Source organism: Mastigoproctus giganteus, chromosome 12 (genome assembly GCF_048544385.1).
Source record: "Mastigoproctus giganteus isolate SK-2022 chromosome 12, ASM4854438v1, whole genome shotgun sequence".
In the NCBI taxonomy this organism is placed as follows: Eukaryota; Metazoa; Arthropoda; class Arachnida; order Uropygi; family Thelyphonidae; genus Mastigoproctus; species Mastigoproctus giganteus.
The window spans coordinates 71,368,626-71,384,225 of NC_143586.1; the positions used below are offsets into that span (position 1 = coordinate 71,368,626).

The 15,600-nt window shown below is 37.7% G+C and overlaps 1 protein-coding gene across 1 annotated transcript in view; it reads left to right on the plus strand.

Moving 5' to 3' along the window:
• Nucleotides 1-15,600, plus strand: part of LOC150077181 (U5 small nuclear ribonucleoprotein 40 kDa protein-like) — a 105,632-nt gene that overhangs the window by 71,855 nt on the left and 18,177 nt on the right. The window contains exons 6-7 of the mRNA XM_090386722.1: nt 6,493-6,613; nt 9,965-10,047. Coding sequence (XP_090242848.1) covers nt 6,493-6,613; nt 9,965-10,047 — 204 coding nt within the window. The remainder of the gene's footprint in view (nt 1-6,492; nt 6,614-9,964; nt 10,048-15,600) is intronic.

Here is a 15,600-nt window from a genome sequence, read left to right on the forward strand (position 1 = left end):
TCAAAATATTTAATATTCAAATATTTGTACATATAAAATATTCTGCATTACATGCATATATAAAATCCTTGGATTTTAATGTGGTAACTACTTACATATCAAAATTAAACTTAAAATTCCAATTAAAATCGTGAATTTAATTGATGAATTTAATCATGAAAAACGTGTCGATTTTGTGTTGTACTTTGGTCCTCTTCCTGTTAAACTAAAGGGTGTTTTAATATTAAATCCCCCGCAGTGTTACCACCCAACGATAAAGTCAACCGATCCTTTGCCACTTTGAAACCTGGCATGTTTTTTTCTTCTTTTAATATGAAACTTCTTTTAGGATTTGTTTCCAAAAAAGTCCTGCTTCATCTATGTTAAAAACTTGTTGAGAAATATAACACATAATATCCCTCTTCAATAATTTTAAGAAGTTCTTTTTTGAAAGTTTCGGCTCCTTGATCTGCACTTGTGGCTAATCCTTGGATTTTAAATTTATTCAACAAGTCCTTACTAGTTTTAAATAGTTCCACTTTTTTTTTTTTTTTTTTAGGTGAGTTTTCTTCAGATCAGCATATAGGCTAATCTCTCTCTCTCTCTCTCTCTCTCTCTCCCCCTCTCTCTCTTTTTTTTTTTTTATAATTAACTTAACTGAATTCTGCATTGGATATCATCTTCAGTAAAATTAGTTAAAGTCTCTCCATTTCAATCCTAATAGCCGGCCTAGCCCTAGTTGCTTGCAGTGGAACAGCTGTCTTTCCTGCTGCTAAAATTAATTCTTTATTTTTTATAATTGTTCTTGCAGTTAAACTTGCCAGTCCTAAATTATGGCACACATGTGCTTGTCATTGACCGGAATCGATTCACTTCAAAACGTCTAATTTAATTTTCAAATTCAGTCTTTTTCTTACATTTGTAGTCTTCGTACTGTGTCCAGACATTACTTTTTCATTCTTATCCGCCATTATTAACTCTTTGAAAATGTAACTGTGTTGGCTGCATTAATTATGATTCAATGTTCAAGTAAATTGTCCGTTATGCACGATGTCTAATACTGTACTGAGTGATGACTAGACTTCGGATAAATGCATATAACGAAAATATTAAAAGCAATATACTTGATCATTTTTTAAAATGTTGATCTCGGAACTACATAACAAGTCACTGTACTGCTATTAAATTAGCGTGCGAGAAAATTTCTCAAGTCTGCATGGGAAATGTTTTAATGCTGTTTTGCTATTCATTTTCAAGCTATTGACTCCATCAAGTGAAACGATTTTGTTAAATATATCAAAAATGCAATTTGTAAAAGAGCGTTATAGTGTTTTGTGACAGTGTTATAGTCAAATATGGGTTATAACATAAGAACAGTGTTATAGCGAACCAGTGTAAAGCAAACTGCATTATAACGAGGGCCTGCTGTAATGGAATGAGATTTGTCTTGGGTTTGATTAACTAGAGAGACTACTGTTGTACACTGTTCTCTACAAATTTGCCTTGGGAAAATATTCAAGGAATTTACCCGAAAAGCCACAAATATCATTCTGCTGGTGAAGGTGCCAAAATGAATGAGAAGTGAGGTTAAGAGTTCAAAGGAGAAAATAAACAGGCATGGGAATGTTACATACTTTTGTTCTGATTAATATGATCATTAGTAAGATAATATTTAACAAAATCACTAATGGGGTAGAACGGGCAAAGGCTGATTAATGAGAAAGCACTAGCAAAAGAGAACAAAAAAAAAAAAAAAAAAAAAAATGGGGATAGAGAGTTCTTATATGTGAATTGAAAAGAAGGGAGTAAATCAAATGGGTCTCTTAATTGTTTACAGTGGAAGGATTATAGAAAGTTCATCAGAAAAGGCATATGAATTGAACTGGTACTTTGCAACAATATTTATAGTTAAGAACAAGGCTAAATATATGGGTAATATTAGGAAATCAAATTGTCAGAGTAGTGTTTGTTAAAAAAGCTAGTGAGGATAGAGGAGAGCAAGGTTCCTGGGGAGGATGTTATATATTCAGTTGTATATAAAAAGTTAATGTGAGTGTATTCAAACCACTGTTAATAAGAGCAGGATTAGGTGCCGGGAAGATTTCTTGGATTGGAGATGTGCTAATGTCTTTCCCAATCCACGAAGGAAATAATAAAGAGGAGTTGGGTAACTATAGAGGCTAGTGAGTTTAATTTCTGTGATAGGAAAGATCATATATTGTTAAGGAAGCAATTTAGGACTGTCTCAACAAAAATGATATCCTTTGTAGATCCCAGGACAGGTTGTGAAGGGAAAGTTCTGTGACAGTCAGGTAAATCACTGTGAAGACATTGAACAGTCAGGTGCAAGAAAAAATTTTGACATTATATACCAAGGCTTTAGTAGAGCAAAGGTTTACTAAAGCCTCGATATAAAATGCTACTTAAACTGGAACAAATTGAAGTTATAGATAAGATCCTACACTGGATTGTGTGCTGCCTGAAAGGGAATGTTGTCATAAATGGTTGATTTTCAGGGTAGTAGTAGTAGTAGTAGTAGTAGTAGTAGCAGTAGTGGCACATGATGCAAGAAAGCAAGTGTAGGAGCTTATGCAGCATCAGCAAAAAAAAAAAAAAAAAATCATCACACCATTCCCTCCAAATGCCTGTCCAGTTCCTCCTTAAATTTATTTAACCTATCAACTTCCACAACGACAGATGGAAGTTTGTTCCAGCAATTAACCACCCGCTGGCTAAAGGCAAATTTCCGCACATCTATTCTACATCTGTCCTTTCTTAATTTGAACTTATGTCCCCGTAGGTTCGTAATCTGAACAAGTGGAAGGATCCCATCAGAATTCAGCGTGCTCAACCCATTCAAGGCCTTATAGACCTCAATCAGATCACCGCGCAGGTGCCTAGTCTCCAGCCACTGCAATTTGCAGAACTTAAGCCTCTCTTGGTAAGAGAATCCCTTCATTCCCCTCACCAATCGTGTTGCTCTTCTCTGTACACGCTCAAGCAAATCTACATCCTTCCTAAAATGAGGCCTCCAGACCTGTACGCAGTACTCAAGGCGTGGCCTGACCATTGCCTTATACAGAGGGACAATCACCTCCTTTTCCCTGCTAGCAAAATTCCTATATATCATTGACAAAACCCCATGACCTGCCCTAGCAGCCTGTCTGCATTGCTCAGAAAACTTCATATCTGACTGCACAATTACTCCCAGGTCTTTTTCATTTTCTACCACCTTAAGTGTAGTACCACACAGTTGGTACGTTTCTCTGGGGTTACTTCTACCCATATGCAGTACTTTGCATTTGTCAAGGTTGAACTTCAGTTGCCACTTCTTAGCCCATCTGCCCAAATTATCTAGATCCTGTTGCAGTAGCACACTGCCATTACTGTCATTAACAACCCTGCCAACCTTTGTGTCATCTGCAAACTTCGACATTAAGCCTGATATACCTTCATCAATATCATTGATAAATACACAAAACAACAGTGGACCCAACACCGAACCCTGTGGGACTCCACTAATAACATTAGTCCACGAAGAGCAGCACCCATTGATTACCACCCTCTGTCTTCTCCCACTTAACCATCCTTTTATCCATTGTAGCAACTTACCCTTAATACCATTCTGCTCCAATTTGTACAGTAGTCTTCCATGCGCAACAGTGTCAAAAGCTTTCCTGAAATCCAAGTATATGATATCAAAATTATTTTTCGCATCCAGTTCCTTTGTGACCACATCATAATAACCAATCAAATTTGTCAGACAAGACTTTCCCTTAACAAACCCATGCTGTGTTTGAATTATTGCTGCAGTCTTGTCTAGATGATCCTGCAATGCATCTTTAACCAGTGACTCCATTATTTTACCCGGAACAGAAGTTAAACTAACTGGTCTGTAATTACTCGTGTCACCCTTCGATCCACCTTTGTGAATTGGGGACACATTTGCACATCTCCAGTCCGTGGGAACCTCCCCTGAGTCCAAGGATGCTCTCATAATTATGGCTAAGGGTTTGCTTAGTTGCTTTGCCGCCTCCTTTAAAATAACTGGATAGATCCCATCCACCCCAGGTGCCTTTCTTATGTTTAACTTCAACAATTTCTCCTCCACTTTGCTCTCAGTTATTACAAAATCATTAAGCACACTGCTACAATTTGATAACCTTCTTCCATTTTCAAACTGTAATAATTCCTCACGTGTGAATGTAGATGCAAAATACTCATTCAGTTTGTTTGCTATCTGAGCAGGATCATCAACAGTCGAACCATCGATGTCAAGTGGACCAATCATATTCATCCCCTTCCTTTTAGAGTTTATATAAGTAAAGAAATCCTTGCTGTTTTTCTTAGCATCCTTTGCCAAAGATTTCTCGTAATCCGCCTTCGCCTGCCGAACCTCCTTTGTGACCTGATTACAGACTAGCTTATATCTGCCACAGGCTTCTGCGTCACCTGATAATTTATATGCATCCCATGCATTTTTCTTCTCTGTCACGAGTCTCATTAGTTCATTTGATAACCATTTAGGCCTAAACCTTGAACTTTATTTCTTAATCGGTATATAAAGTCTAGTAGCTTCCACGATTAATTCCTTGAATGCTTCCCACTTAGAATTTACTGTTGGTAACATCGTCAGTTGATCCCACTGTACAGAATTTAAAAACTGTCTGAGACCACTGTACTCCCCTTTACGGAAGCAAAAACCCTTTCCTTTACCCCTGACGGTAGTTACCTCTTTGAGTAAATCCCACTTCAGCACACTGTGATCACTGCCACCTAGTGGTTCCTTTATCTGCAAATTCTTAATGCACGAATGATCACTGCTGATAACCAGATCAAGAGTATTACCAAGGGTGGTCCAGTGTAACAGTGGGAGTCTCTCGGGATTACTGTTGGATTCCCTCCTATTTGTAATTTTCTTCAGTGATATTTATGAGGAAATCCAAGAATAGCTCTCAAAGTTTGCTGATGATTTGAGGGTGGGAAGGGTGGTTAACGATTTGTGCCAAGTCATGTTGCTTCAGAAAGACCTGGATTGGTTATAGATGTCGTCCAAAAAAAAATTGCAACTGAACTTTAATTTCAAGATGGAAATTAAACAAGATGAAAAAACCTATAGGTTATGATTTGGTCAGACATTCAATTTTCCAGAGAATTTAAAAAGGCAGCTAGGAAGGCATGTGGATTCCTGTCCATGATTTACAAGACCTTTGCTGGTAGGGAGAAGGATATCATTATCCCTCTATACTGGACAGTGATTAGACTGCATTTGGGATACTGTATTCAGGTTTAGAGATTACACCTTAAAAAAAAAAAGACAGAACTTCTAGAGTGGGTTCAAAGAAGGTGTGGATTGCAAAGTTTGACAACTAGACATCTGTGAGGGATCTGGCTGAGGTATAATTTATAAGGTATAATTCATTTTACAGGTGTCTCTCACAGGGGACACAAATATAAAATCTTAGGGAATAACATAAGGCTGGATCTCATAAAGTTTGGGCAGTGGGTTGTTGAACACTGGAATAAGTTGCCTCTCAACGTGGCAGAGACAGTTAGTTTGACTAAGTTGAAAGTGAAATTGGATTTTTGCCTTGCAGGAGTGGGAATAATATGAATATTTGGTTTTGGGTTTATTGGTTGTAAATAACATCTATTCAGCAAACTTGATCCATTTGTATTTGATTAGGAGAAAAAGTAAACCAATATTTAGAGTTTGTTCAGTTTTGGAAACAGTGTACTGTTTATCCCTGGAATTTTGTTTGCATGCATGATGTTCATAAGTTGGGTGGGCTGTGACCTGGTAATTTAACACCTCTTGTTTTTTGATTATGCTGGCATAGATAAAGTTAATCATAATTTAAAAGCTTTTGATTTTCATACTTTATATTGTGAGTTTGTGATCAGCTTTAGAAAGGTGTTTGTTCATGTTAAATTCATTATATGAATTTAACATGAACAAACAAGACAAAAATGGCTATTTTGGAAAGATTCTGTATAATAGGTGTTCCAGAAGATCCTTTTTTTTTTTTTTATGTATCTCCCCCCACCCAGTGACCCTTTTTGCAATTGGTACTTAAATCTTGAGAAAATTTGCCAAAATCTGATTACAGCCTGTGATCCCAGTTGTGTGTACTTTCTGGTATCAACGAAAGCTAGATGCTGTTTCACTAGGAATGGGCATAAAATTTTTGCTTGGTGAAGGTTTAAAAATGCAGAGGTAAATTTTTATGCCTAATGATGAGCTAATAAAGAAAATGGTAGAAAAATATCTGTATTAAAGAAATTTTCCAAAGCTACTGAAGATCAGTCTTGGGTGGTTTTGGAAAATAGTTGACAAAACTTATTTGATTGATTTTTGAATTCTGTTTCTTTAAGGTTTTGTTCTGTCTTTTGCATCTCCTGCTCTGAATGAAGATTAATTTCTTTAGACAATGAAGATTGGTTTATTCTCTTAAAGATATAAATTTACATATTGAGTATCTGTGTAATAATTATACATTGTGAATTGTTTAGGTTTGGGATTTAAGAAAGAATGGCATACTCTACAAAATGGCAGGTCATACAGATACGGTCACCGGGTTGTCATTGAGTCCTGATGGCTCTTATGTACTTTCAAATTCCATGGATAATACTTGTGAGTAACATTCTTCTCTTTTAGAGATTCAGAAATATTGTTAATTATTTGTGTGCAAAATATTAACTAACTTTGTGTTTATAATAAGTTTATATTGAAATTAAGGAATTTTTTTAAAATTGGCTATATGAAAAAGTCCTTAATTTTTTAGCTGTTTTGCCCATAGCCAAAAATCTAAATTAATTGTATATCATAAAGGCTATAATTTATACCTTAATATTTGTGTGCGTGTGCATGTGAGAGAGAGAGAGAGAGAGAGAGAGAGAATTAAAAAGTTTTTACCATACATAGACCATCACACTGCAGTGTCATGCCTTTGTGCTTCATCAGAGCAAAGCATATATACATATGATGAACATGTAATCTAATACTGTTGTATTGCATTATGTGCTCATCTATGACAAGTGTGATTTTCGTAAGTAACTCTGCTTTTCAATTTAAAAAGTACAGATTTGGAAAGTATTTTTTATTTTATAGTTGATAATATTTATATTGATGTAGACTGTAATAGTTGTTTTATTCTCCACTAAAATCACCCATGCTAATTCTTTTATAATTGCACCTGGCAGCATGTTACATTGTAAACAAAGTACTGTAAATGATTATATATAAATAAAATAACTATGCAATTACACAACAAATGTTGGACTGATACAAAAATAATGAGATAAAAAAAAATAACTGCATGATTTCACAGTAAACAAAAACACTGCAGTCTTAACTCAAAACTGGATTCAAAATGAGAGTGACCACTTGGATGACTGTTGAGAGAAACTGAGGAATTTGGCAATTCAAGCCGAAGTTACAAAAAACTCAGTGGTTCTCAAATCAGGTGGAAAATATGAATTAAAATACGATAGGAAAGTACTAGGTACTAGCAACTCCTGCCCTATAGGTGCACGTAGCAATCATGAGCAAGTCAAGTATCAGTCATGAGCAGGTTCAAGTATCAAACATGCTGGATGACAACTGCCCTCGATACAACAACTCAAGAGATGGGGAAGGGTTGACCGGAACTTAGCTCTGGATCAATCCTCCAATTGGCAAAGTGGAACTTAGCTCTGGATTCAATCTTCCAATGAGCAAAGTGGTGGTATTTCACTGGCTGATGAGAGTCGTCTACCATCTAGTATTGCCTGGTAACACAGAGGGCTGGTATTCCTCTATGTGGTGCGGGCGCCACATAGAGGAATGTGGCGCCTCGATCCCTACTTACGTTGGTTCACACCTGGGTGGTCACCCACAGTGTGCATGTGCATGGAGGTTATACCCAGGGTTACTAATAGTCCCACCATCGTGTAGTTGCAAGCAGAGGATTTGGCTGTCATAGACCGGACTTTGCTGAAATTGGGTCCACTTAACTTGTATGTCACCCGAATATCAGTTCCATCAGTGTTTCAGACTACCAGGTAGCAAGTACAGCTTGTCTGGCATATCTGAGAGAATGTCTGTGACAACCTCAAGGACCAATCTCAATCGAAATAAAGAAGAAATGTGTTTTATTTTACTGAGATGTATGCAGTGGATAAAAATAAAATGCTTGTTTTACACACACACACACACACACACACACACACACACACACACACACACACACACACACACACACACACACACATATTGAATGTTAATTTCTAGCCACATCTAAACTGAGGTTGAAATAAAATATTTTAATTTGAAGGAAAGGCATAACACTTTTTGATAAAACTTTTTGAAATTTACATTTGGTCAACGTTTTGGAAAACAGAATGCAGAAACATTGTTTATTTGTAGAACTAAACCCTCATTTATATTAGCTTATTTAATCTGGAGTTACAATCTGTGCTAAATAATGCTTCTTGTCTTACATAAGCAATTTTACAATTTGTTTCTTTTCTTATATACCCATATTTGTATGTGCTGCAGTTGATAAAATAATTAATATACAATGATGGTTGTAACAAAATCAAGGAAACTCTCAAAGTTTCATTGTTTATGCTAGATTCATGGAGGTGGTGATACAAGCATTGGTAAGAAAGATGGAGAGTTTCATCATGCCATATTTTTTTGCACAAAAATGTTCAAAAAGATATGGTAAATGGAATGTAAATCTTTTGTGACTGTGCAAAAAAAAAAACTCCTCCTGACACAAAGCTGTCAGGAGGATCTCATTTCTCTAATTGGTTTAGAGAAACTGTCAGTTTTGAAAAGAGAAAGTCACCAGTCAGGCATATGTAGCAGAGGAAATGGTTGAATGAATCAGACAGTTGGGTGCATGGAACCCTGGAAAGTCAATTGCATATCATAGTCTGGCATTCAGAATACCAAAATCTGGTATCCAAAAAGTGTTGACTTTTTCAACACTTTTTGGATACTTTTTCAACACTTTTTCAACACATTTTTCAATAAATGACTGAAATGTCATTCCTACAAAATTCAGCTGAAATATGAATTTAAACCAACTGATTGTCCTAGGCATGTGGACTTTGTAGCTATATTTCTCGCAGAAAAATTATAATGATCCTAATTTCTTAAATGGATTTAGTTTTATGATAAGGCACATTTCACATGAGTGGTACCATAAATTGACATAACTCCTGTATTTGGGATTCTGAAAATCTGCCTGCTGTAATGAAACATGCATGATAGTCCAAAGGTTAATGTTTGGTGTGGACTGATATATATAATTGTTGTTACTGGACCTTTCGTTTTCACTGAAAAAAAGCAATAACTGGCCTGACTTATCTGGACCTGGGTCAATTATGTCTTTACTAAGATTGAACACATAATGCTAGTTTTCTTTAAACAAGATGGTGCCTCACCGTATTTTACAGACATCCATACAACCTTAAATGACAAATTTCCAAATTGTTGAATTGAATTGAAAGATGTGGAGTGATTTTCTGGTTCTCAGAAGTCCTGATCTGGCACCTCTGGACTTTTTTTTGTGGGGGGGGGGATACATTGAAACATTGTTTATTCTGTAAAAAGCCATGATTTAAAACACTCGAAAGAAAGAATCACCAAAGCCATAGAGATTGTTACACCTGACATGCTGGGCCTAGTGTGGGTGGACGTCAAATATCACGTGGATATTTTCTGAGCAGTACATGGTGCCCATATTGAAGTTTACGAATAGACTTTCATGATATTTTGTGGAAAAAAATCAGTTGTAATATAATTATATAATAACGTATAGAACTGTAAAATATGAGTATTCTTTTATAATGAGCCCGTAGTTTAATCAACTGTATGTAGGATAAGGGAAATTGAGATTAAATTTAGTTTTGAAAGTAAGGGTAAGATGAAGCCTCAACATGGAATAGTGTAGGTACACATTTACAAAATATATATTTATTTATTTTCTTTTAGTGAGAATATGGGATATCCGACCATTTGCCCCCCAGGAAAGGTGTGTCAAATTGATTCAGGGACATCAGCATAATTTTGAAAAGGTAAAATTCTGTGTATGTGTTGTCCTAAAATTGAATCATTGTCAAATTTGCAAAACAGTGCCCATTCCAGACTCATCGACCACAAATGCAAATAACCTGTTTATAACTGAGGGCCTGTGGAATTTTTACCCAGGTTACCCGGAGCCTTAAGCTAACACTGTTATATAAAAGATAAAAACATTATTATTGAAGTATATACAACAAAAATACAATGATTATTACCCTGCTTCTCCTGAAATATGTGGCATATGCTCTTTCTTGCTTTCTGGTGATGCTGTTTAAAGGTTATAAAATACACTGAGTGATAACTGAATTATGACCACCCCTCTGAAAACTGAATGCAACCTGTTGACCGCGTGAGGTACGTACAAGAGTGAGCAGTTAGTCGATCTATGTAGCATAGATAAGGTGTCAATGGTTCAGTAGGTAGTAAAATTCAGAGCATGATCGGTAAAAGGAAGGATTTATTGGACTTTGATAAAGGACAGATTGTGGGAGCTCGATGAGCTGGTGCCTCGATTTCCCAAATGGCTGAACTGGTGGGGTGTACAAGAGCCGCCGTTATTAAAGTGTACCAGGACTGGTGTCAAAATGGCCAAACAATAACCCGATGGCAAAACTGCAAAGGTCGGCAAAAGGTTGATGTTAGAGGTGAGCACTGGGTCCAACAATTCGTACAGGCGAACAGGTGCAGCACTGTTGAAGAGTTGACTACCCAATAGAACACTGGCCAACCTGGAACAATATCTGGCATGACCATGTGTCGCACGTATGGGCTATACCGCAGACGACCCCCTACGGCATCCCCTCCTAACCAAGGTTTATCGGCGTAAAAGACTCGCCTGGTGCAAAGAGCATGCAAGTTGGACGTTAGAAGACTGGAAGAAGGTGTGCTGGTCAGATGAGTCACGTTATTTACTCCACACCATGGATGGTCATGTACGGATTTGGCATCAACAACACAAGGCTCTTCATCCATCATGCATGGTATCAAAAGTGCAGGCCTGTGGAGGCGATTGTATGGTGTGGGGCATGTTTCACTGGCAGGAACTTGGACCCCTGGTGCACGTGGAACAGCATATCACTAGTCTCTGCTATCGTCAACTGCTTGCTGACTGTGTACACCCCGCTCTGTTACACCTTTTCCCGAATGGCGATGCTGTCTTCCAAGATGACAATGCTCCGAGTCATCAGGCACTTGATGTGCAGGAATGGTTTGAGGAACACAGTTCTGACTTCCAGCATATCGATTGGCCTCCAACTCCCCCAATATCAATCCCATAGAGCACTTGTGGGACACTATGGAAAGGCATATCACCGCCATACCTGCAACAAAACCAATCACCAGCGTACCTACATTGTTAGCCGCATTACACACAGCTTGATTGGCCATACCTCCTGAATGCTTCTGACATCTTGTTGAATCAATGCCACGTCGGATAGCTGCTGTACTGAGGGCAAAAGGAGCACCTACGAATTATTGTATGTGGTTATAATTCAGTGATCACTTAGTGTATATTTTAAAGGTAATAAATTTATGAGTGAAAATTAAATGAAAACTAAAATAATGAAACAACAAATATATTTGTGAGAAACATCAGCCCTGGCATAGCCAAGTGGTTGAGCACATGAAGCAGAAGAATGTGCACATTTGTGAGTGGACTGTGGTTCAAGCCACATGACTGCTAAACACAGTTAATGATTATATTCATTGCTGAAATGATTAATTGTGACCCTTCTGAAACTCATTGTAGTGGATTTTGTGAAGTTTGATATTATTCAAAGATGGAAGACTAGGTGATACTTCAACAAAAAAAGGTCTGGACAGCCTCACAAACTCACTGAACATGTTTGGAAAAAAAGAAAAAAAAAAGAGGGTGGTTCATACCTTGTGAATATCATCTGTTAAAAAAATCAAGGAGTGGGTCCAAGAGAGCACAGATATTCCTGTGTTCTCTTGGACCAACTCTGCAGCATTGGGTTTGGTTGTAGAGCAGCTGTGCACAAGTCCATTATAACGGTTACTAATGCAAAATGATGTTTGGAGAGGTGTCATTTGTCATTCTTGATATTCATGGGCTCCAGAGCAATGTTAGAAGATAGTATCACATGTTTTGTACCAATAGCTGTGTGTTTGGAACATTAGAGTCTGTTAACCATGAAATTTATGTTTGGAAAGTGTAGTCTATTGGCCACGAAGTACCTATGGGTTAGAGAGTCTACTGACTGTGAAGTTTTGTGAAGGCAATCAGCTGGTATGGGACTGCTTTAGTTGACATATGAATATATATCAAAATTTTAAGCTAAAAGTGGCTATCAGATTTAATTCTGAATTATACTGTATAACAGGTGTTCTAAATATACATTAGTTTTTTAATTTTTACCAAACCATTGATTTTTTATTTTGTCAGAAACAATTTGAAGTTAAAATTTTCAATTTTTTTTTTTTTTTTTTTTTTTATTTAGCTCAGCATTTCAGTCCTTTAAAGAATATTAATATTCCTCTTTTTCAATGGAAAGCGTTCCTTTAAACTTTAAGAAAAACTTCTTTCAAGATTCATAACTGAAATATTTATTCCTCTTTAAGATGCCTTTTTAAGTTATCTATTTTACAACTTTATATGTCATCGTCAGCCACTTTCAATCCATTGCAGGATGGAGGCCTCTCCAGCAACTTCCCAGTTCCTTCTGTTTTGTTCATGGCCACCCATTTACTGCCCACAAACTCTTGAAATTCATCTGTCCATTTCCATTGTTGTCTTCCAGCTTCTCTTTTAGCTCCTGTTGGGTACCATTCTCTTTTTATTTTCTTAGTCATCATGTCTTTGAGCTCTGTGTCCTGCCCAAGTTCATTTCAGTTCTTTAGTTTTGATAAAAGTAGTAGTAGTAGTAGCATGTGATGCAAGAAAGCAAGTGTATAAGCTTATGCAGCATCAGCCAAAAAAATCACACCATTCCCTCCAAATGCCTGTCCAGTTCCTCCTTAAATTTATTTAACCTATCAACTTCCACAACAACAGATGGAAGTTTGTTCCAGCAATTAGCCACTCGCTGGCTAAAGGCAAATTTCCCCACATCTATTCTACATCTGTCTTTTCTTAATTTGAATTTTTACCCCCTTAGGTTCGTTATCTGAACAAGTGGAAGGATCCCATCAGAATTCAGGGTGCTCAACCCAATCAAGGCCTTATACACCTCAATCAGATCACTGCGCAGGTGCCTAGTCTCCAGCCACTGCAATTTGCAGAACATAAGCCTCTCTTGGTAAGAGGATCCCTTCATTCCCCTCACCAATCTTGTTGCCCTTCCCTGTGCACACTCAAGCAAATCTACATCCTTCCTAAAATTAGGCCTCCAGTCCTGTACACACTACTTAAGGCGTGGCCTGACCATTGCCTTATACAGAGGGACAATCACCTCCTTTTCCCTGCTAGCAAAATTCCTATATATCATTGACAAAACCCCATGACCTGCCCAGGCAGCCTGTCTGCATTGCTCAGAAAACTTCATATCTGACTGCACAATTACTCCCAGGTCTTTTTCATTTCCTACCACCTTAAGTGTAGTACCACACAGTTGGTACGTTTCTCTGGGGTTACTTCTACCCATATGCAGTACTTTGCATTTGTCAAGGTTAAACTTCAGTTGCCACTTCTTAGCCCATCTGCCCAAATTTTGTAGATCCTGTTGCAGTAGCACAATGCCATTACTATCATTAATAACCCTGCAAACTTCGACACTAAGCCTGATATACCTTCATCAATATCATTGATAAATATGCAAAACAACAGTGGACCCAACACCGAGCTCTGTGGGACTCCACTAATAACATTAGTCCCTGAAGAGCAGCACCCATTAATTACCACCCTCTGTCTTCTCCCACTCAACCATCCTTTTATCCATTGTAGCAACTTACCCTTAATACCATTCTGCTCCAATTTGTACAACAGTACAAATTGGAGCAGAATGCGCAACAGTGTCAAAAGCTTTCCTGAAATCCAAATATATGATATCAAAATTATTTTTTGCATCCAGTTCCTTTGTAACTACATCATAATATCCTATCAAATTTGTGAGACAAGACTTTCCCTTTCCCAAATGATCCTGCAATGAATCTTTAACCAGTGACTCCATTATGCAATGATGATCCTGCAATGCATCCTTAACCAGTGACTCCATTATTTTACCCAGAACAGAAGTTGAACTAACTGGTCTGTAATTACTCGTGTCACCCTTCGATTTCCCCTTTGTGAATTGGGGATACATTTGCACATCTCCAGTCCGTGGAGACCTCCCCTGAGTCCAAGGATGCTCTCATAATTATGGCTAAGGGTTTGCTTAGTTGCTTTGCTGCCTCCTTTAATATAACTGGATAGATCCCATCCACCCCAGGTGCCTTTCTTATGTTTAACTTCAACAATTTCTCCTCCACTTTGCTCTCAGTTATTACAAAATCATTAAGCACCCTGCTACAATTTGATAACCTTCTGCCATTTTCAAACCTTAATAACTCCTCATGCGTGAATGTAGATGCAAAATACTCATTCAGTTTGTTTGCTATCTTAGCGGGATCATCAATAGTCGAACCATTGATATTAAGTGAACCAATCAGATTCATCCCCTTCTTTTAAGAGTTTATATAAGTAAAGAAATCCTTGCTGTTTTTTCTTAGCATCCTTTGCCAAAGATTTCTCGTAATCTGCCTTCGCCTGCCTAACCTCCTTTGTGACCTGATTACATGCTAGCTTATATCTGCCATAGGCTTCTGAGTCACTTGATAATTTATATGCATCCCATGCATTTTTCTTCTCTGTCACGAGTCTCATTAGTTCATTTGATAACCATTTAGGCCTAAATTTTGAACAATATTTCTTAATAGGTACGAAACTTTTAGTAGCTTCCACGATTAATTTCTCAAATTATTCCCACTTAGAATTTACTGTTGGTAACATTGTCAGTTGATCCCACTGTACAGAATTTAAAAACTGTCTGAGACTACTGTACTCACCTTTACGAAAGCAAAAACCCTTTCCTTTACCCCTGATGGTAATTATATCTTTAAGTAAATACCACATCTGTAGGCACCTCCGTAGCCAGGTGGGTAGGAGCAGCAGTGCGCAGCACACGTTTCTTGTTTAGACCGGGGTTCGAGCCCGTGCCCACTAAATATGGAGGGCGCCTCCGTAGCCAGGTGGGAAGGAGCAGCAGTGCGTAGCACACGCTTCTTGATTAGACCATAGTTCGAGCCCATCACCACCAAAAACGGAGGATGCGGAAAGGTAAGGGAATGACCACCGCATATTCCCTGAGCAATATAGCCTTAGCTGCTAATGCTCCTAAAAACCAAATAACAAACAAACAAACCAACTACATCAGTACACTGTGATCACTGCCACCTAGTGGTTCCTTTATCTGCAAATTCTTAATACAGAATGGTCACTGCTGATAACTAGATCAAGAGTATTCCCTCTCTGGTTGCCTCTCGAATATGCTGCTGCAGAAACAATCATCCAATAAATCCACAAAAGTCTTACTAGTGTGTGAGTGACCAAC